Genomic DNA, 21061 nt, shown 5'->3' with positions numbered 1-21061 from the left:
GTATTCAGAGATATGGTGAAAGTCTGTCAGAAAAGGCTTTTGTGAAAAGATTGGATCCCGGCAAACTAGGAGTGATCTGTAGATAGTGACTGAAGAGTTCTGATAAAACTGAGCAACACTGTTCACATTTGTCACCAAACAACATTGCATACAGTCTAAGATGTTGCAGGGTATAGGGTAAAACTATTTGAAGTCAATCACTTTTTGACCATACGCCTTTGATTTGAGCAAAACCCTCCTTACCAATTTGCTCATAGTAGAAGTGCATGAAATGTGACTTTTTGGACCAGAATGCCAAAACATTCAAGAGATTAAAGTACTCCGTTGACCCCTTTTGCACACCCCACCACACCTTGAGACATCCATGTCTTCATCTCTGGAAAAGATAAACGGTTGAGATTGACCCAATTTTAGAAAAGTTTACAAAAAAACAGGGCTGGCATACTATTTTATAATTTCTTGAAAACAAATTCAATCATTTATATAAATTAACCTTTAACGTCAATTATCTAAAACGTGTAAACTCCAATTATTTTCAAAATTACATATGTTGTAGTGTAGGCCCTATTTGACATAATCTGAGGTTGTGTTGTGCCCACCATCAGTTGAGACAACATGCTCTTGAATACAGGGTGGGTGACATGTTTAGGCAGATAATTGTACTAAAATGGGAATAAAATAGTAATTTCAACTTTAAAAAAAATTGTAGCACAAAGATGGTTGGAGATCCAGACATGAGAGAATGTTGACTTGAATGGGAATATCTGTTTGAAATTATACTGTCAATCCTCCATAGGAAATCTATTGAAACCATAGAAATAGATAATAGAATAGACAACCATTTAAGCTGAAATTTGAAAGTGGGTAGACCGGTGGCCATCTTTGTGGTAATAATTGGAAGTTACAATTTCAAATGGTGTACCAGACACATTACAGTGGTCTGAAGGGATAGGTCCATTCTATGAATTATATGATCATCATATAATGATTGAAATGACACCCAACCTGTCTGTATTCAAGAGCATGATGGGTCTCAACTGATGGAGTGCACAACAAACCTCACATGTAAAATAGGGTTTAAACTACAAAATAGATGAATATGAAAAACTTCCATTTTTACTTGTTTATGGATAATTTAAGGTTAAATTATCATTTATTTCAAGAAATTAATAATAGTTAGACAACCCAGTTTGAAAGTATTTCAAATTATATCACACTCAGCCATTTAACTTTTCCAGTGATGAAGACATGGATGTCTCATGGGAAGGTAGTCTAGCGGTTAAGAGCGTTGGGCCAGTAACCAAAAGGGCACTGGTTCAAATCCCTGAGCCGACTAGGTGGAATATCTATGTGCCCTTGAGCAAGGCATTTAACCCCGATTGCTCCTGTAAGTAGCTCTGGATAAGAGCGTCTGCTAAATCACTAAAATATGAATGTATGTATGCCAAATGGGTCACCTCTACCGCCTGACTGTTTTGGCTTTCAGGTTCACTTCTTCCATGGCAAACACGTATGGAAAGTTTGGCTTGAATCAAAAGAGATGCAGTCAAAGTGATTGAATTCAAATGGACTCACCCCACAGTAGGCCTGTAGATTTATAGCCTCTCATATAGATCTCCCTTCAAGGGAGGAAGGATGGCTATATTTTTTTTAAGAGTAAAGAGTATTCAACATATACAAACAGATGACTGGTAAGACTAAATCTGTTCCATCTCCCGACGACACTTCCTTTGCACAAACCTTAGTTCTAATGGTGCTGTTTTTTTAACCTGGGGTGAACAAGAGAATTTAGCTTATTTCTGTACTGCATTATAATTCTGAAGAGCAGCCAGCCAATAGCCTACTGATGAGTGTACTGTAATGGTGTATCATACACTAACACATGAAATATAGATCATTTACACCAAGGTTATAAAGTATCTCAGAAGTGGCTGTTGCTAATGCCCTGGAGTGCTTAAAATGGTCCAACTTTACCTGACCCTGCATGTATGTTACACAAAATAACACAGGGACCTTCAGGGGCAGCCTCCTTTTGGCTACGGACATGAGATACACAACACAGTACATCGTAGCGCAGTCAATGGCTATGAACTGACACACACTTTTCTTCAGGAAAGAAACAGAGGGATATATATCTCCCATCTATCTATCTTGTAGAAGTCATGTGCATCCAGAAGGAACAGAGGCCATAGGCTAGATATTGATCCTGGTGATCTTATTGTCTGACACTCTAACCCTCCTCTGGGACAGGTCTGATATAAGACCCTGTTCAACAGAAACACACACACACACACACACACACACACCAGGTAAAGTCCCTGGCTACTGTACATGGTTGAGCAGGCTCCTGATGCCACTAGCTGCAAGCAGAGAGCCCATGAGCCCAGCCCTTGAGCTCAGCCTTCAGCCCGGCTGCAGCTCGTGGATTAGAAGTGTAGCCGGGAGTATCCAGAAGGATTTTCCAAGCAGGCTCGCTCAGGCTTTCCCCAAAGATGCACTGTGTTATGGTCTGGGAGAATCAGTGTAGAAGACCCATGAGCTACCTGATACCTTACAGCCCAGGAGGATACGCTCAGAGCTAGAGCGAGACAGAGGACGAAAGGAGAGTAGTGTGTCCAACTTCTAAAGCCCTAGAGGTTAATAAGGGGAGTGGAATGGCCTTACCTACGGACCATCACTGCCAGGATTCACCGAGTCGGGCCTGTTTCAGAGAGAGAGGAGAGGGGAGACGGAGAGCACTGCCGTGGGGGTTATTGGATAACAAACGAGAGGCTCGCCCAGTCCTCCTCGGAGATCGTTTGTATCCATTTATGTCATAATCCAAACAAAGCAAAACAATGGGTGTGCTCCACCCTGACGCAGCTTTATACAATTACCCAGCTGTGTTCAGAGTCAGGGCCCAGTCCTGTAATCACATTATAGCCAGTCTCCAGGATCAATGGAGCACAGAGGCCATCCAACCCCCAAGCCACCAAAGATGGATATGGGAGAGATCTGCCACACTCCCTGACAACCCATCATCCTAATGTATCGTCTCCCCCCCCCCCCCCGGCGTTGGGCGTTGGGGGGAATTGCCAGGGACCTCAAGATATACTTAGGTGCCCATACGATGTGTTGCGCTTCGATACCGTGCTTTCATTGCAATTTGATAATTCAAACATATTGCTAAACATGTCCGCTGCAGAGGGACAGGAGAGACCCATGAGACTGTTGATCAGTCAGGGAAATAAAAGTGCTGAAAACAAGCTATAAAGGGCTTTTAGTGCAGGTACATCCAACTAGCGCTAAAACAATATTGCGATATTGTCAGACCAAAATATCAAAAATAATATCCCAAAATGTAACGGTAGCGATTTTTTCCCCATCACTACCAGGCAGCACTAGGAGGTAGAGCCAGGAAAGGCCTTTCTGCTGCATGTTTGAGATGCCAAACATTATTAATTAAAAAATAAAAAGCAAGGACACAGAAGGGTCCAAAAACAGGACAATTAGTTAACACGAGGGAGGGAGAGAATAGAACTGTGAGTACTAGATCTTAGGACATTTTGGAACCGCATTGCAATGTACGCTCAATTTAGGGTAGTAATCACAATCTGTAGTGTAGTGATGGGGGGGGGGGTAAAACCCAGCAGGATCTGCATACGTAACAGGAAGCTCTGGGCAGGGCAGGGCTGCTACTTAGCCTAACTACTTCCTGTAAGATAGAGCAAAGCAGAGTGGGGCTAATCGCCTGGTCCGGTGAGGCCCTCTCTCTGCAGGGAGCTATGGTTGTGGAGGGTTCTGACCAATGGACAAGACTGCTTCACAGTCACGACTCAAATCTCTACGTGTTACCTCATTTGTGAGTCATGGCAACATGATAAGTGAGATGACAAAGCATTTATAGGAAACCGAGAGGGATTTGCAGTATGTCCTGATTCTACAGAAGGGAGATTCTCTCTTTGTATGTAGTAAAGACCCTCATTCCAAACCAGAGAAAATTCTGGAAAGTATCCATTTAGAAAGCCCCTAAACAAGGAGAGCAGAGTTGAGGGGATGTTAAGAACAACATTTCACAGGAAGTCACACATCCTGCGTTAAACCGCATCCGTTTCCTCACAAACCCCCTAATATATTGTCAAACCTTGACCATCTTCATTGTCAAACACTGACAATCATCCTCTGGTAAATACCACCACCAGACAGGCCGGTCAGCGGGGACACCACCCAAAACCCCACCACGGCAACAGACCATTCAAACCTGCCGTTCTGATTGTAGTACTAGGAAAACCTCTCCACCACTTTTTAAAATTAAATGTCAGTTGCTTAGCGCCAATTGGTCTTTGTTTCGGGCCATTTTGAGTCTGTAAATCGAACCCACAAATGCTGATGCTCCAGATACTCAACTAGTCTAAAAGAAAGCTAGTTGTATTGCTTCTTTTAAATCAGCACAAGTTTTCAGCTGTTCTAACATAAAATGATAACATTGGATTAGCTAACAACATGCCATTGGAACACAGGAGTGATGGTTGCTGATAAAATGTAGATATTCTATTTTTTTTAAATGTAAAAGACTAAAATCAGCAGTTTCCAGCTACAATAGTCATGTGCAACATTAACAATGTCTACACTGTATTTCTAATCAATTTGATGTTTTTGAAAGAAAGGCAAAAAAAAAAAAAAAAAAGTGTCCTTGTTACTTCAAATGGACATTTCTAAGTGACCCCAAACTTTTGAACGCTAGTGTACATTTCTATAAAAACATTAGTGTCTATTTATAAAACAAAAATGAGGGCAACTACTAAAACAATACTGCACAAGGCTTCTAAATATACACCCCAAAAACTATTTCAAGGGACGTGGATTCTCAATTAATAAAACCGCTATAGGAAAAGTTGTCAGGGCACAGGCGAAATACGAAACAAATTTTCCAAAAAAGGGGGTAGGTCGAAAGTGAAAGAAACAGTGAACGAAAGAGCTGAAGCATGCAGCAGGAGGTATTGGGATGACGGCATTGTAGCTTCCAGAGAACATGCCAAACCATGGAAATCATTTCCTGCTCCACAGAAGACTTTTATGGAATTCTAGCACCGTGTTTCACATCACAAAGAACACCTCCCTCTACCCCCCCCCCCCAAGACTACCCACCCCCCTTCCTCTCAGCCAGCCCACCACCACTTCTCCATCCCTTACAACAGATCTAGGATCAGCTTATCCTCGAATCCGAACCACAACCACTAGGATGGGAAAACAACAGCGTTTAAGGGCATCTGAACCTTACTCCCCTCTAAACCGCTGTCAGGATGAAGCTAAGCAGGGGCAACACAACACTGATTGGCTCTACTATTCAGTGTCAAAGCCCCTTATAACTTTCCCACTGGGAGTCAACACCCACCCAGGTTGGAGGGGCAACATTACTTTACTCAAACACACCTTTTACATAAGAGTTTTGACTTTCCTCCATGCGCTCCCCCTCCCTTAGGGTAGAGGTACTGTATACTAACAAAGTAGCTCCTCTACTCCCTAAAGTCAGATGTTTGGCTTTTCTCACAAACCCTTTTCTTGAAGCCCTGATACACAAAACAGGGACTTTTTCCAGGATGGTGCAACATTACAACAATCCATTCTTAGAAAAAAGATTGCACAGAACAAACAAGAGTGTTTGCATCCCCACTTTCACAGGAAGGGGCAGGCCATACCGGTATGTGTGTGTGTCTGTACAAAATGTGCCTCGCTCAATTTAATGACGTCCGTGTTAGCGCATCAGGATTCCAGGGATTGCATTAGCATTGAGTGCTGCCAACTGGCAGCCAGGCAGGCCTCCATTATATAGGCTAACAATAAGAGCACAAGGTCAGTGGCTGTCCTGTCCCTTCATGGACACTGTAAAGGCCTGTGTAAAAGGCCAGGACAAATCTTGGCACTCTTTAAAAATTGTGATATGGGTATTTTCTGGTACTCAGGTCAAAGAATTCAACATTTTTAACCATCAGTTAGTGCTTCATGGTGCTCACTTCAACAAAACCCAAAGAAACCAAAGTGTTTGTTGGACAATGATCATGTTATTACCAAGTCATATGCAATGAAAGGGACTGGGCAATCACTACCAACGTACACTACCGGTCAAAAGTTTCAGAACACCTACTCATTCAAGGGCTTTTCTTGATTTTTACTATTTTCTACATTGTAAAACTATGTGTGGTGTTTCAAAACTATGAAACACCACATATGGAATCATGTAGTAACCAAAAAGTGTTAAATTAAAATATGAGATTCTTCAAAGTAGCCACCCTTCTCATGACAGCTTTGCACACTCTTGGGATTCTCTCAACCAGCTTCACCTGGAATTATTTTCCAACAGTCTTGAAGGAATTCACACATATGCTGAGCAATTGTTGGCTTCTTTTCTGTCACTGCTGCTTTGCGGTCCGAATCATCCCAAACCATCTCAATTGGGTTGAGGTTGGGTGATTGTGGAGCCCAGATCATCTGATGCAGCACTTCATCACTTTCCTTCTTGGTCAAATAGCCCTTATACAGCCTGGAGGTGTTTTGGGTCATTGTCCTGTTGAAAAACAAATGATAGTCCCGCTAAGCGAAAACCAGATGGGATGGCGTATCGCTGCAGAATGTGGCGGTTGGAAACTAAAATTATTAAATAAATTTAATATATATATATATATATATATATATATATATATATATATATATATATATATATATATATATATATATATATTTTTTTTTTTAATCGACCATGAAGACCTGATTCACTCAGTCTCCTCTGAACAGTTAATGTTGAGATGTGTGTTACTTGAACTCTGAAGCATTTATTTGGGCTGCAATGAACTTAACCTCTGCAGCAGAGGTAACTCGGGGTCTTCCTTTCCTGTGATGGTCCTCATGAGCCAGTTTCATCATAGCGCTTGATGGTTTTTGTGACTACACTTGAGAAACTTTGAGTTCCTGAAATGTTCTATATTGACTGACCTTCATGTCTTAAAGTAATGATGGACTATCGTTTATCTTTGCGCTGTTATTGCCATAATATGGACTTGATCTTTTATCAAGTAGGTCTCTCTTCTGTATACCACCCCTACATTGTCACAACAAAACTGATTGGCTCAAACGCATTAAGAAGGAAAGAAATTCCACAAATGAACTTTTAACAAGGCATACCTGTTAATTGAAATGCATTCCTGGTGACTACCTCATGAAGCTGGTTGAGAGAATGCCAAGGGTGTGCAAAGCTGTCATCGAGGGAAAGGGTGGCTACTTTGAAGAATCTCAAATCTAAAATTTGTTTACCCCTTTTTTGGTTACTACGTGATTCCATAGTTGATATGTCTTCCTTATTATTCTACAATGTAGAAAATAGTAAAAAAAGAAAACCCCTGGAATGAGTAAGTGTGTCCAAACTTTTGACTGGTACGGTGTACTTTTTAAAAATCTAGGCACCGTTAATACTTCACTAGGATTTGTTAGGATGACAAAGGCTACTGAAATCCCTTGGATTAGATGAGGTGATGGCCGGCAATGGAAACTGCTCAGGAGGTGGCAAATGATCATGGTTTACTGTGTGAAATTGAGTAAGATGACGGCATTGGTAACTGTCAACACAGCCTCAAAATCTCATATTTGAGTGTGAAATCAAGTTAGACCATTTTAACCATATTTGATGATGAACCAGAAGTTGATAGTGAGCCAAAGTCTCAGAATTTCAGACTTCCTACAATGGTTGATACAGTGTGACAATTGTTCCATCTTCATCCAATAAAGTCCACAGCTAATGTTGTTTAGTCAGATGTTGGTTTCCCCTTCGATTCCAACAGAAAAGATTTCAAAGGAAGCACTTTCGATAAGAACAAAGTAATAATGTCCAACTTTAGCAGACACAAACAAGTGAAGTAGTGAGTGAGGGGGCGATCAGAGGGGAGGGTTTTTAATCATGCAGCCTGAAACACCGTACTCCTCAGATCAGGGGGGAATGAAGACTAATCAATGGCAAAGTGCTTTCCTGGCATTTCACAGTTGAATCCATTATGCTGTACTGTAGTTACTAGCTCCCCATCTGAGCCTCTGATGTAAAGGGGTTAGTCACTGCTTATAGTAGGGGATGGAGAGGACTGGCGGACAGCAGACAGAAGACATACATTATGCATGTTAACGCATGCTCCAACCTACAACAAGAGAACTGTGCTGGTAAAGGGTTGTGTTTTGAATGTGGGCTGTAAACAGTAGCTGTGAAACCACTGAGGAATCTTAGCTCAGTATGTGTGACAATGCAGCGCATGCCACAGACTGCACCCTTAGACATGAACAGAATCAAAAGGGATTTTGTGAGAGGGACTGGGACAGGACACCCTGTGTGTCTGTGTGCCAGAAGTACATGGCATCTGCATGTGTATGTGTGTTGACAGACTACCTTCAAAAGGATGCCCTCTAAATTAACCTCCCTACACCAAGACAAACATCTGACTATCATTCAACCAATCACAGAATCCATATGCCGACATGTGGCCAAAGCACTTGAATGCAGTTCAGTCTGTACTCAACTATTCAACGATGTCACCAGTGAGAGGTGGGTGGACCGGGAGGCATGAAAAGAGGTCACATACAGCTGGGAGAAAGCACACATAAGAGGTGGTGCCTTTTCTCACAATACACCAGTGTCACACTAGTTTCATCATGTGAGGCTCCCATGATCCCACTCTATCCAGTGTAAGTTGTTGATTTACTCTAAATGTGGATAATACTTGATCACTACTTCATCTCATTACCACTACTGGTCATATGTACAGTATTTCAACAAGGTCAACAGAATAGCCATGTGTCAAGTCTGCAGGGAGACTGGGTTAATGATTACAATGGAAAACAAACTGACTAGACCTATTTGAATGTTCCCATGCCATCTAAGGTGCACCCAAACACCAACATGTCAACTATTAGGGCCGTTTGAGGATAACCATAGCAGCTACAGGAACTTTTTAACTTGATTTATCAAGACAAGTCCCCGCGCTGGTCTCAAAGCAATCAAAGCGGTGCTGAAATGACAATCTAGGTCACCACAAGTTGGTAAACTATTCCTTCACATTTATTACAAACGATTGGATAACTGGGAGTTTGATACATGCCTTCAACCTGTACATAGCCCATCCAACTACCTCATCCCCATACTGTATTTATCTTTGCACCCCAGTATCTCTACTTGCACATTCATATTCTGCACATCTATCACTCCAGTGTTTAATTGGTATATTGTAATTACGTCGCCACCACGGCCTATTTATTGCCTTTCCTCATTTGCACTCACTGTATATAGACCTTTTCTACTGTGTTTGTTTATTCCATGTGTAACTGTGTAGTGGTATGTGTCAAACTGCTTTACTTTATCTTGGCCAGGTCACAGATGTAAATGAGAACTTGTTCTCAACTAGCTTACCTGGTTAGATAAAAAAAATACCGTTCACATATTGAGAAGGAGGAAAAAAGGTTGGTGGTGTGGTAAAATTTGGGAAAAACATGTACAAAACCTTAAGGACACCTCTTTCCATGACAGACAGACTCGGCGAAAGATGTGATCCCTTATTGAGATCACTTGTTAAATCTACTTCAGAATCAGTGTAGATGAAGGGGAGGAAACAGTGTAAAGGTTTTGTAAGCCTTGAGACATGTATTGTGTATGTGCGCCATTCAGAGGGTGAATGGACAAGAAAAACATGGTGCATTGAACGGGGTATGGTAGTAGGTGCCAGGTGCACCGGTTTGTGTCAAGAACAGCTACGCTGCTGGATTTTTACACACGTAACAGTTTCCTGTACATATCAAGAATGGTCTACCACCCAAAGGACATTCAGACAACTTGACAACTTTAGGAAGCATTGGTGTCAACATGGGCCAGAATCCCTGTGGACTTCTTTCAACACCTTGTTGAATCCAAGGTGGGAGGGGGATGTAACTCAATATCAGGTAGGTGTTCCTAAATGTTTAGTATAATCAGTGTTTGTTTCAGTGTGACAAGAACAACTGACAGTCACAGTCAGCTGAACCAAATTATTCTAAACCATGGACATCACACACACACACACACACACACCACTTGAATCCACTAGCGATAACTCACAAAACCAAAGGTAGCCAGGACCAAGCACAACATGATTCGTGGAATCAGAATAGTATCATAAATACAAACTATTGACCAATAACAAGAGCAGTAAATTATTTAAATATTACAAAAAGCTGGACAGCCCCCTATAAAAGCACACACACACACTCATGCTGTAACAGAAGGAAAGCATTCACAAGGGGAACTTACAGCTCCATACATCCACACATCTTCTGATGTTCAAAAAGGATGAATCGTTCGCAAACTGCACAACTCTTTTTACTGACTCGAGAGTCAAGATTTGTTTTTCTGAGTGACAGCAGGATTAATACGCGCTCCTCCGGCTCAGCGGCTCCTTAAACTTGCTCCGACCAACAATTGTCCGCTATATATGCGGTCATCTCAAACCATTGGGGTGCTGCAGTTCGCAAACGATATTGTGCTCATCACCCTCACAGCAGTCAAGCAATGCATTCCGCCAAGAGTCGTTGTTTACAATAAAGTCCGGTTTCAGCCACAACTAGACCTTTCAAATGCATCAAGAAATCATCTTATTTGTATGCCTAGCAATCAACACACGTACATGGTTTAAAGCACCTTTTTCCAAGTCTCATTCACAAATGACAGCTCCAACAAACCCCTTGAACGAGAGGCTTGTAAAATCATGACTCTAAAGTCCTCAGTTCCTCGTTCTCCGGTAGGGGGTCCTGCATTCTCTGGGCAGAACTGACTCCAATGAATGAATGGAGTCAAAAGATGTGTTCTTTTGATTGAAGGAGTCAAAAACATCCGAGTCAGTAAAGAGAGCCTCCCTGACGTTTTCCCACACGGTGCAGCTGCAGTGCTGCATGGGAGCCTGGTGTAGATGCAGCACATACGACCACAGAGAACAAAGGCCACAATTATACTGAGCTTTAACAGAAGGAACAGGGAAATGTGCAGGCCAGGGGGGAAAAAAATATGGTGCAATGGAGAAATGTTGGGTATTCGCACACCTAAGACACTGTCAAGTCCCAAACTGCACTGCCATCATGATGTTTTTCACCATGAAACAACCCAGTGTTCCACATGCTGAAACAGAGTTCATTCCCACTCTGTTCAATCTCTCGCTCAGAAACTTGTAAAATGGCAGCATAATGCCATTGGATGTTGCTAATCATGTGATAGAATGTGAGAAGTTCCAGTATATCCATATCATAAAACATTACAGGCTAGATAGATTCTGAATTCCCACTTAAGCCAACAGAGTAGCCTGTATGTTTAGTTTACGTCGCTCACCGGTTACGAGGTGCTATTATCTGTTAATGGTGTTTAGATGAAGTCACATTCCAGTTGTCAGTTGAGTAACTGTTGCAAAGAAAATAAATGTACTGCCTCACAAATATGACGAGATAACTGACAGACAGAACCCAGCTGGAGATGGGAGTCAGAGGGGACAAAGAACATTGCCTCGTGACCAACTATGGCCCTCTCCCTTGGTCAACCACATAAGGAAAACAAATATAGTAGAAATTGGTCATCTGAATAGAAGCACAAATCAACACAAAATACAAAATAAAACATTGACATAAATCAATATGCAAATGTTTCTATTCCAATACTTTGAATAAGATGGGGAATAAAAAAAATGGGACATAAGCACATTTCTTCCAGAAGAAGCTGGACATAAAGAGTGCAGCACCATTGAACATCTCTTACCGAGTTTCTCCACGAGTTTGAGCATGACCCCACCGATGTGGATCTCGCCGGTGACCCTCAGAGACACGTCCCTATGGAGGTCTGTCACGTGCATCTTCAGTTCCCACGTTCCGTCCGCATAGCAGCCATCGGGCATCCGTATACCGTCCAGCGCCATCCTTACACAAATCACAACAATTAGGAAAAACTGCCCAAGAAAAAAATACTTCCTTTCAACTGGTAAAAAAATATGCATCAAAATTGTGCTTGCCATACATTTGTGAAGTGTGTCATATGCAGACTGAAAGTGACTTGAGGAAGCACAGGACCCAGACCACCATAGCCAATCAAAGTGTTTTGATAAAATGTGATTGTCCATAACTTCAACAGTTTCTGTTTCTTGAATCATAACTCACATTTGACATGTTTTCTTATAGGCCATTTGAAGCATGCTTTGGATATGGCTCTAGCAAAGGCTTCATTAGCTCTTGAGAACCCAAAGTGGCTCACAGCCGGTCCTTGGTTCTCTGCTGATGGTATGGAGGATAGCTGGCTCCATGTGAACAACAATCCCGACGTTGTTTTAACGTTTAGAAACGTTATTAATCCGCGGTAGCGATACTGTTTTGGAAACCTTTGGAACTTAACTTTCAATTAGGCAACAAATAAATAAAAAAATTAAACACATACTGTGCGCAATTTAGCAGTCGCACCCGGCTGTTTTCACTCACTGCCTCAGATATGACATTCTCTCACCTTGCGCTCGCATTTCCATTTGACCATTCCACATTTGCGGTCAGATGGCATGTTTGTCAAAATACAGGCGGTTGTAACTTTCCTGAACTGTGACAGTAAGTGTATCTGTTGTATATGAAAAAGTATATACAAGTTAAGTTCCAAATGTTTCCAAAGCTGTATTGCATGCGAGGCATATTTGCGTTTAGACAGAGCATTTGGGCAGGCGTCGGGGCATTTGCCTCACAAGGCTAAAGGGACATCCAATGGCTCAATGTAATTGGAGTCATGAATAAGTCTTAAAGCGGCAATCAGCAATTGAAACAACGCGAAATCTCCGCCCCAGATTCGACAAAAAAAACTGGTTGGAGGGATGGAGTTGGAGAAATGTAACCACTCAAATTCAGACATAACTAGAGATGCAAGGACTGACAATCCATGATATCAACATAGTTTGAACGTTTTGATGCTATACAATGTGTTTACATTGTTTTACTTCAATATTTGGAAACAGTCAAACGTATATTTAAGATTCTGATTGGGTACGACAGTTGAACTAAGGTCACGAGGCATTACATTATCAATGGGTACATACCAAAAACAATTGATGTAACAACTGCAGATTGCCCCTTTAAGGCTACATGTGAAGGACGCAATTAATCGATAACCAAAAAAAGAACAAAGGGTACCGGCCTAAATTATGGCAAACTGAACTTCAATTTTTAAAAAAATACTCTCCCGTCTGTGTTCACCTGCTTTTTCTAACGGTAAAGACATCCTGACAAATATGAAGTTGATTACGTAAGCAGCCCCATACAAGAACTCATATGAGAGTACCCAATCTGGTCAGCCAGAGTAACTCACTTTATGTCCATACATGAACAAAACTAATACGTTTGAACGAGTAAAGGGGAGTTAGAATCATACGTTATTTACCAGATATAGCAGGCCTTATCTGCATTTGGCGCACAAAAAAAATACGTGTTTTCATATTCCCGAGCGGCAGAGTGCGTAAAAAGAACTACATTTATTGAGTTTTGAGGACGTAAATTAAATCGGTTGTGTCCACTCACCTTCTCAAATACACCAACCAAATCCAAAAAGCCACTTAAACTTCCGAGGTTTCGATAGTCAACCAGATTTTCTAAATAATGTAGACTATCTGGGTCTTTTCAAAGAGAATATCCCAAAAAACGCGTCCAATTGAAGTATCCCAAAGTGCCTCCTGGCTTCAGCTAATGGAGTCCAGCCGTCTCTCTTTCTCCCTCCCTCTTCCCACCAGATAACGTCACTCACTGCTCCAGCTCCAATCGACGTTTCCTTTCAAACGGTTCAGCAGTTCCTCTCTCCCAACATTACCCGCCCGGTCATTCCCCTGCTCCTTCCATACTTATATTATTTTTCATTGGAAGGGGACTTGTGTGACGCGGGAAATTACGTACAATGTCATTTTTTATAATCTCGCAGATCTTTTCTAACCCCTAGGTTTGGAGTTTCAATGATGTCCCCAACCACGCACTCTTATTTAGAAATACATTGGAAAAGTTAAAACTATGCTTTTGTATGTGGTGTTTTATTCCATGCTTTCATTCAAAACTGACCCATTGTGGAAAATCCAACAGTTTGGTAGGGGATAACAAGCGCATAGAACCGCTGCTGCATGCCTTTTATGGAAATAGTATAGCGTTTGCGGTGGCACATCCGGGGACCGTTATGGGGTCCCCGCCTAGGGAATTACACACAATTACTAATTTAGAACACACCTTCTAAAGCCCCCCCCCCCCCCCCCCCCCAGTATATCAAATCCAGCGACTGAGCCCACTAGTCTTAAATACTTTGCAATATTATGTTCTCACTGGTAAAGATGTTACAAAATGTCCAGTGTGCAGCCACAAATCTGATTTGGATATAGCTGCTGATCACTCCTTTTGATGAAACACACACAAGGTTTAACATAACATGCATTGCACTTGTTTTCCTTAAATGGTGTCCTACCCTCTTATCAGACCCACACATCCTTTCTGTTCATTGTTTTTCTTGAGCTAAATAAAATAACAAGAGAATCTCTCTCCCCGTATTTTCATTTCTGGTACATCATTAAAATACCAACATCAGGAGTGGATTGTAGGTATACACTTTGACAGATCAACAGGCACGAGTTATGGCTGACTGAAGTGAAGAATAATCAAACCTCTTTGATGGATCCACAACCTCAGCCTTGAAAGAATACCCTGTTGAGCGTGCATGGGTAGTAGCTATTAGTCATTGTAAACTAAATAAAATACACATCAATGTGTGGAATTGTACAGATTTTTCTATCCACACACTGCCTCCACCACTCTAGAGAATTATATATTTAGCCAAACTACTCATTTGTTTGGCTTTGTTGATGTGCATTCAAAGCCATAGCAACACAAATGGCTCGTTTGGCAAAGATTGAGCTGCTGTCCATTTTTTTTCCATTGCATCTGCTCTTCTCTACAGCAGCACGCTCTCCTGCTCCAAGTGGTTGGCGGTAAGGCATGAATCATCAGGGTTTCTGTCTCTCCTCCAGTGTTCTGCTCTCACTAGTGTCAGCTCTCCAGCTCCAGCTAAGGAGTTTGGGCCTCAAACTATGGTCTGCATTGAAACAATGTATAACCTTTCTCTCTTGCTGCTCTGACCCCCTCGTCAGTCTGGCAGCCGACCCATTGCCTTATAAAGGCTGTTTTAATTGCTGGGTAAACATTTGAGTCAGATGCAGGGAGAGCATGAGAGTGGAGTTGGGAATGGTGTTGCAGAGGAGAGGAGAGAGACGGTACACTGAGGTGGAGTGGAGCTTGCCCTGGTCTGATTTCACTGTATAATGTCTGGCTTTCACACAAGACTGGTGGTGTCACTAAAATAGTCTCAATCAATTCCAGACAGTTAATTACTGATGAGGAACTTGTACTGTGTCTTCTAATGAAGTTCACAACAGCATCTGTAATCGTGTGAATATGGCACTGTCCAATAGAAATGTGTTACTTTGTACAAATCAAATGACATATAGTCTACAATCAGTATTACGGCAAACCATCCTAGACATGGACATATAATCATACAGTTAGAAAGTATATTACAGCATTTTAGCATGGTGTACACACAGTAGTTTACAATTCACTGCCAAGGTATTTGTGTGTGATTTAACTAGGAGTTAGTACTACACAAGCTAAGAGAAGGGCAGCTCAAGTACATCACCCTATAAATCCTCTCTAATAGCTCAGACATGAGGACCACTGCAGGGCTGATCAGTAGTAACTAGTAACTGAGTAACTGTCTCATGCTAATTGCCTCATTGTTAATGGAGAGAGGAAATAGACTTGGAGAGGTCTGTGATGACCAGATTGGTCAATGGGGGCCATTGTTTTACTACATGGGGAGGTGTGCCATCTTGTGGACAAACCTAGAACAATGGGAATTGCAGTTTTTTGTTGTTGCATTCACTTAATTTCACTAATCCCATCTCTGCTTTACAGATATTGCTTAACTGCATTTGGATTCTACTACAGTACCACATTAGATACATAAAAAGTGTTAGGTCCATATCTTCAATCACACAAAGCTCTATTCATTAACTATGAACCAGCTATTGTGGTGTGGGTGGAAAGTATGTGTGGGGCCGACGAAAGAATTTGATGTACGGTTCAAAGGAAACAAATAGCACTATTGTGCTCCATCAAAACCGGGAGATGGAAACTAGCGAATCTTTCCCATTTAATATTTGGAGAATATCTTCCTCCCACAGCCTCGTCCCAGACCTCCCTCCCACACATTTAAGCACTTTTCATTCAGACAGACCAGACGGTCCAGACGTCAGTACTTCCTCTCAGATGTCATCCTTGGGACATGACAGAACAACTTCAGAAGCAGCAGATGGGAGAATAATACAGAATAAAAGAAGCCATTGTACATAAAATGTATTTTTTTTAAATGAAAAGTAAAGAGCGTTTCAGAAGGCAGTTTTAATCCATTTCAGGCATGGTGGGTTATTGCCCAGCTCTAGGGACAGTCACTTTTCCAGCAGAAATCCTTTCAAAATCAAACTAAAAAGTGTTTTAGTTTTAAAAGTTTTAAAGTCTTATTGAAAAAGGTTTCGTTCATTCAGTCGACCCAGGCAATGCAGACATTCCTAGATGATGGTACCTCTCATTCTGTGGACATTATCTGAAAGGCGAAAGCCCTGGAACATGTTCAGTTGGTGGAACATTTGTACAACAGAGGTACTACCTGAACTTGTCAATTAAGAATACCATCTATATTCTGTTGCAAAACATTTTGCTACGGTGTGCCCAACAGAACACAACTGGTTTTACAGATGAGCCCTTAGGGTTCAAAGGTCATCCAAAGCCCTCATTAAACTAGGGGTGACTCTGGGATAGACCAGCTAGCTACCGCACTTTGACTTCACTAGATGCTTGGAGCTGAGATGAATGGTGAGAGAATATAACAGAGTCCCAAGACCATTCTCAAAACAGAACAAAAAACAGAACGCGCACAGCACACCATTTAAACAAACCTAGTTCTTTAGCCAATGTATTTCCGAACAAAGTTAACATTCTGTGCTTGTCTATTTGAGTGAGGTCCACCTTGTGATAGCTGGCCTGATGTGTTGAAACTATAATAGACCACAATTCTGATAGCCCACGAACAAAACATCCTCCAACCATCATTGTAAATTGCCCCCATACCCAGCCCGTATCATTTTAGCATGCAGAGACATCAGTTGAACTGTCCTTGATCAGTACACTCAAAACATGGTAGGGAGTGTTCAAACGCTTTATAAGAGAGAATAGTTGCATGACTGCCCAATGTGGAAACAACTTGATTTAGATGGCAGAAACGAGGAAGTTTTCACCTTTGTTTGTGATTGACATTTAACAAAAACACACAAAAGCAATTTCAAGCCATGTCTAAAAGGGGTACTGTGCAATTTCAAGCCATGTCTAAAAGGGGTACTGTGCAATTTCAAGCCATGTCTAAAAGGGATACTGTGCAATGTCAAGCCATGTCTAAAAGGGGTACTGTGCAATTTAAAGCCATGTCTAAAAGGGGTACTGTGCAATTTCAAGCCATGTCTAAAAGGGGTACTGTGCAATTTAAAGCCATGTCTAAAAGGGGTACTGTGCAATTTAAAGCCATGTCTAAAAGGGGTACTGTGCAATTTCAAGCCATGTCTAAAAGGGGTACTGTGCAATTTCAAGCCATGTCTAAAAGGGGGACTGTGCAATTTCAAGCCATTGAGAATGTGCAAGGTCCAACATCATCCTTCACTCTGAACAATTCCAAGTCATTTTCCCTTATTGTCCATGACTTCAAGTTGTTCTCTGGTCCTCTACAAGGCAGTCTGGTCCAAGTCCGCTTCACAAAATAGGTCCCACTCTCATACACATCATGCATCTACATTAAAAACTACTCAAATAAATCCATTCTGTGGACTACGAGACCACTGGGACAGTTAGCTTGTGCCATACAGATTATTAGACAACTCAAATGAGACTTATTTTAAAGACAAAGAACAAGACATATAGGGAACTCTACAATGACAAAGTGCAGTCAGCAGCACACACATTCATTTGAGGTTAGTTGCATTTCATCATCCTGCATCCATCATCTTATACAACTGCTGATATAAAAAACAAATGCTGTGTGGGATGTGTTTTTAGATAGTGAGCAGCTAGCGCCAGACCATCTGAATGCAGCTTCAGGATTTCAGAGGTCTGTTGGGAACACTGCAATAACACCCATGAGAGACACATTCACATTTAAAATGACCACATGGGATGCAAAGTGATTCAGGCATCATGTTTCTTTTTGGGGGCCATAAAATATATACTGAGCTTGTTTAGTTTTGCATATTGTTTGTGGAAAAAGCAACTAAAGCTGAGTAACTCTGACCTGAAGCCCTTTACTAGAGGGAAAATGCCATTGGATTTCAACATGCTCTGTTCATACTAGCTTAGCCACTAAGAGTGAAGCAGACAGAATAACTTAGTGACATTAAAGAGATATTTGGCCACCTGCTGGACTCCGGGATCTACGTTAACACTACTACAGATTTTTTTTAAATGGTAATGAAAAATTAATTGGATAAAAAAAATATATACATCCTTTCTTTTTGATTTATCTCAGGATCAATGCAAATAGTAGGCACCTGAAGGTCACTTTCTGTTTATGACCTTCTCAGGGTTTCTGAGAAGTGCTCCTACTGGCTTGAACCTCTGAGTGACAGCTCCTCTGTCCAACCACAGACTGAAACATTGACATGATCCCTCTTTTGATTGGACACTTGAATCGCATACAAAGGGAGCTTGTCAGACTTCCTACTATCCGTCTGAACAGAACTGATTTCACCTGTGTTTTGTTTAGATTGAAAAGTTGCCCTATAACATAAAATGGAGGGTACATTTTAGATCTCCATACAGGGATCTACATGGTTCCTGGTAGGACTAAAAGAGAAACTTAATGACAATAAGGTAAGTTACACTTGTCAAGCTTGACTTTCACATGGATGTACGTCTGTCACTTGAATGTCCTGCTGACATTGTGTGAACGTCATCTGAAGGTCAAGTGAGTCAAGCCGTTGTTCCTCACTCGTTGGAGCCAAAGATGTACCTCATAACAAAAACAAACAATTTGCGCCACATCACCATTCAATTATTAAACCAAAGACATAAGGTAATTTTACACCATGCCCAAACCAGACACGTCATGTGCTTTGCAAAATAAATGTACACATACATGTTATTCAATCATCCATACTGCCAACGAGTGTCTGCGTTGCCAGGCGCTAAAATAGAAGTTGATTCTATTTGTGTCGCAGAACGCGCTGCAAGTCCTGCCTCTCCCATCTCCTTATTGGTTTTTAGAAGCATATACCCATGTGCCATCTTCTCATTGGTTTTTAGGAACATATACCCATATGGGTGATTGAAAGATGAATTGAGGTCGGTTGTGGTTAAGCACCTTTTATGAATGCTAAATTGCCAATCTCCATATAAAGTCCAAAGAAGAAAAAGTAGCCTGGATTGAGAGATGACTAGAAACGATTCGGTTGACCGTTTTATGTGTGGATTAATTGTCGGAGGAGAGGATCTTGCACTTCAGGTCAAATAACAACTTAACGTTTATATTTTAGGACAAGTTAGCTAGCAACAGCAAGCTAGCTAGTTAAATAGGACAAATTAGCTAGCAACTGCAAGCTAACTAGCTAAATTGCCATAAATGTTTAATGCTTTTCAACCTGTCCCCAAATGAATATAATTGGGTCAGAGTTTGTTTTGATATTTCAACCTGCGTGTTGTGATCGTATTTGGTGGGGGGGGACAAAATCAATTTGCGCACGCACGCATCTGGTTTACGTATGTGTATACAGTCATCTTGTCACTTTGTCGTGCAAAAACAAAAATACTAAAATGGCTTTTTGTAGATCAATACTTCTATGTAAAAGTCACTTGATAGTCACATGGTAATAGAGGTACAGCGTCCTTGTGGAATATCAAAATAAAAACTAGAGACAAGATCATAATCTCCCCTTTTTTTACATTTCCAAAACAAAGAGAAAAATATGAACTGTGCCGTATTATTTTCTTAGGGTAATTTATTAACATTTTAAGATATAAATAAAGTTTAGACCACTTTGAAAGTTGCATTGAGTTTGCTCAGACAGTGACATATTGTAGGTTGAGACTAAGGGTCCCAGTATTCAGCCCAGGTCCTTGTAGATAGAAGCATAGAGTAAGAAGAGACAGACCAGTGAGGATGAGGGAGTTTACTGAGGGGGCCAGGCTGACTTGTACATCCTCTCCTCCAAGGTCTGTGGAGGAGAGAAAATATTTGGGTTGGGCTGAACCATGGCTGCTACACATGGGGGGAGTTGGAGATGGGTACATCCAGGAGGGCAGCAGTTTCAGACAGTGATCTTCGAGGAAGAGGACATCCCTTCGGTAGTGTGCAATGGAATCTCTGACATACTCGTTGGCGGCTGGACTGGCTGGGAGGATACATAGAGGATCCTACCATCCCCCATGCTTCATAGAGCATGGGGGATATAAGGATCCTTCGGGGGGCATAATCCAATGTGTCACCCTTGGGTGAGTGTGTATCCATCCCATGCTAAACAGTACAAAGTCTGTGTGTTAGTAGAGATGTGTCAGTATAAAAACAGAGAGAATGGAGTAACAGAGGGTGATAAAGATGCTGTGTTGTGTGAGTGTGGACATGGAGTCTCTCTCTGTGTGTTTACTCTGGGTCAGGACTGTCTTCTGTGGGTGGCGGCACGTTGGCCTGCTTGTATATGAACGCCAGTAGGAAGAGCGCAATATCGTGTGAGACCCAATAGGCTGTATGTGAGGTCATCGCTGACCAATGGCGGCTCTCCACAAGGCCCTCACGGAGTTCAAAATCGATGTGGCGCTCTATTTCCACTGTAGAACAGAGATAGATTCACTGTGGGAATACATTTTAGACCATCTACTGTATACTGCACAAACTTAACTGCTACAGATTCAAAAGGGTAATTAACTCTGTGAATTAGCATTATGTATT

At 41.5% G+C, this 21061-nt stretch overlaps 1 protein-coding gene and 1 pseudogene across 17 annotated transcripts in view; both read right to left on the bottom strand.

Annotated features, from left to right (window-relative positions):
* Window positions 1-14211, bottom strand: part of LOC110504215 (fermitin family homolog 2) — a 69657-nt gene extending 55446 nt beyond the window's left edge. For 8 of the 16 annotated variants that reach the window (XM_036963019.2, XM_036963021.2, XM_036963022.2 and 5 more), the window contains exons 1-2: window positions 12178-13793; window positions 11783-11940 (exon numbers count right to left, since the gene is read on the bottom strand). In XM_036963019.2, coding sequence (XP_036818914.1) covers window positions 11783-11940; window positions 12178-12212 — 193 coding nt within the window. In that variant the 5' untranslated portion in view covers window positions 12213-13793. Of the gene's footprint in view, window positions 1-11782; window positions 11941-12177 lie in introns of all 16 variants that reach the window. The other 8 variants (XM_036963023.2, XM_090220997.1, XM_090220998.1 and 5 more) reach the window with 5 other exon arrangements.
* A 5893-nt stretch (window positions 14212-20104) lies between these two features.
* Window positions 20105-21061, bottom strand: part of LOC110504214 (phospholipase DDHD1-like) — a 62953-nt pseudogene continuing 61996 nt past the window's right edge. Inside the window, exon 15 of the transcript XR_016491552.1 lies at window positions 20105-20940. The product of XR_016491552.1 is annotated as a phospholipase DDHD1-like (transcript). The remainder of the gene's footprint in view (window positions 20941-21061) is intronic.

This window comes from Oncorhynchus mykiss, chromosome 25, assembly GCF_057628025.1.
Source record: "Oncorhynchus mykiss isolate SJ-2025 chromosome 25, ASM5762802v1, whole genome shotgun sequence".
Lineage (NCBI taxonomy): Eukaryota > Metazoa > Chordata > Actinopteri > Salmoniformes > Salmonidae > Oncorhynchus > Oncorhynchus mykiss.
This window is presented reverse-complemented; position numbering and strand designations above follow the sequence as displayed.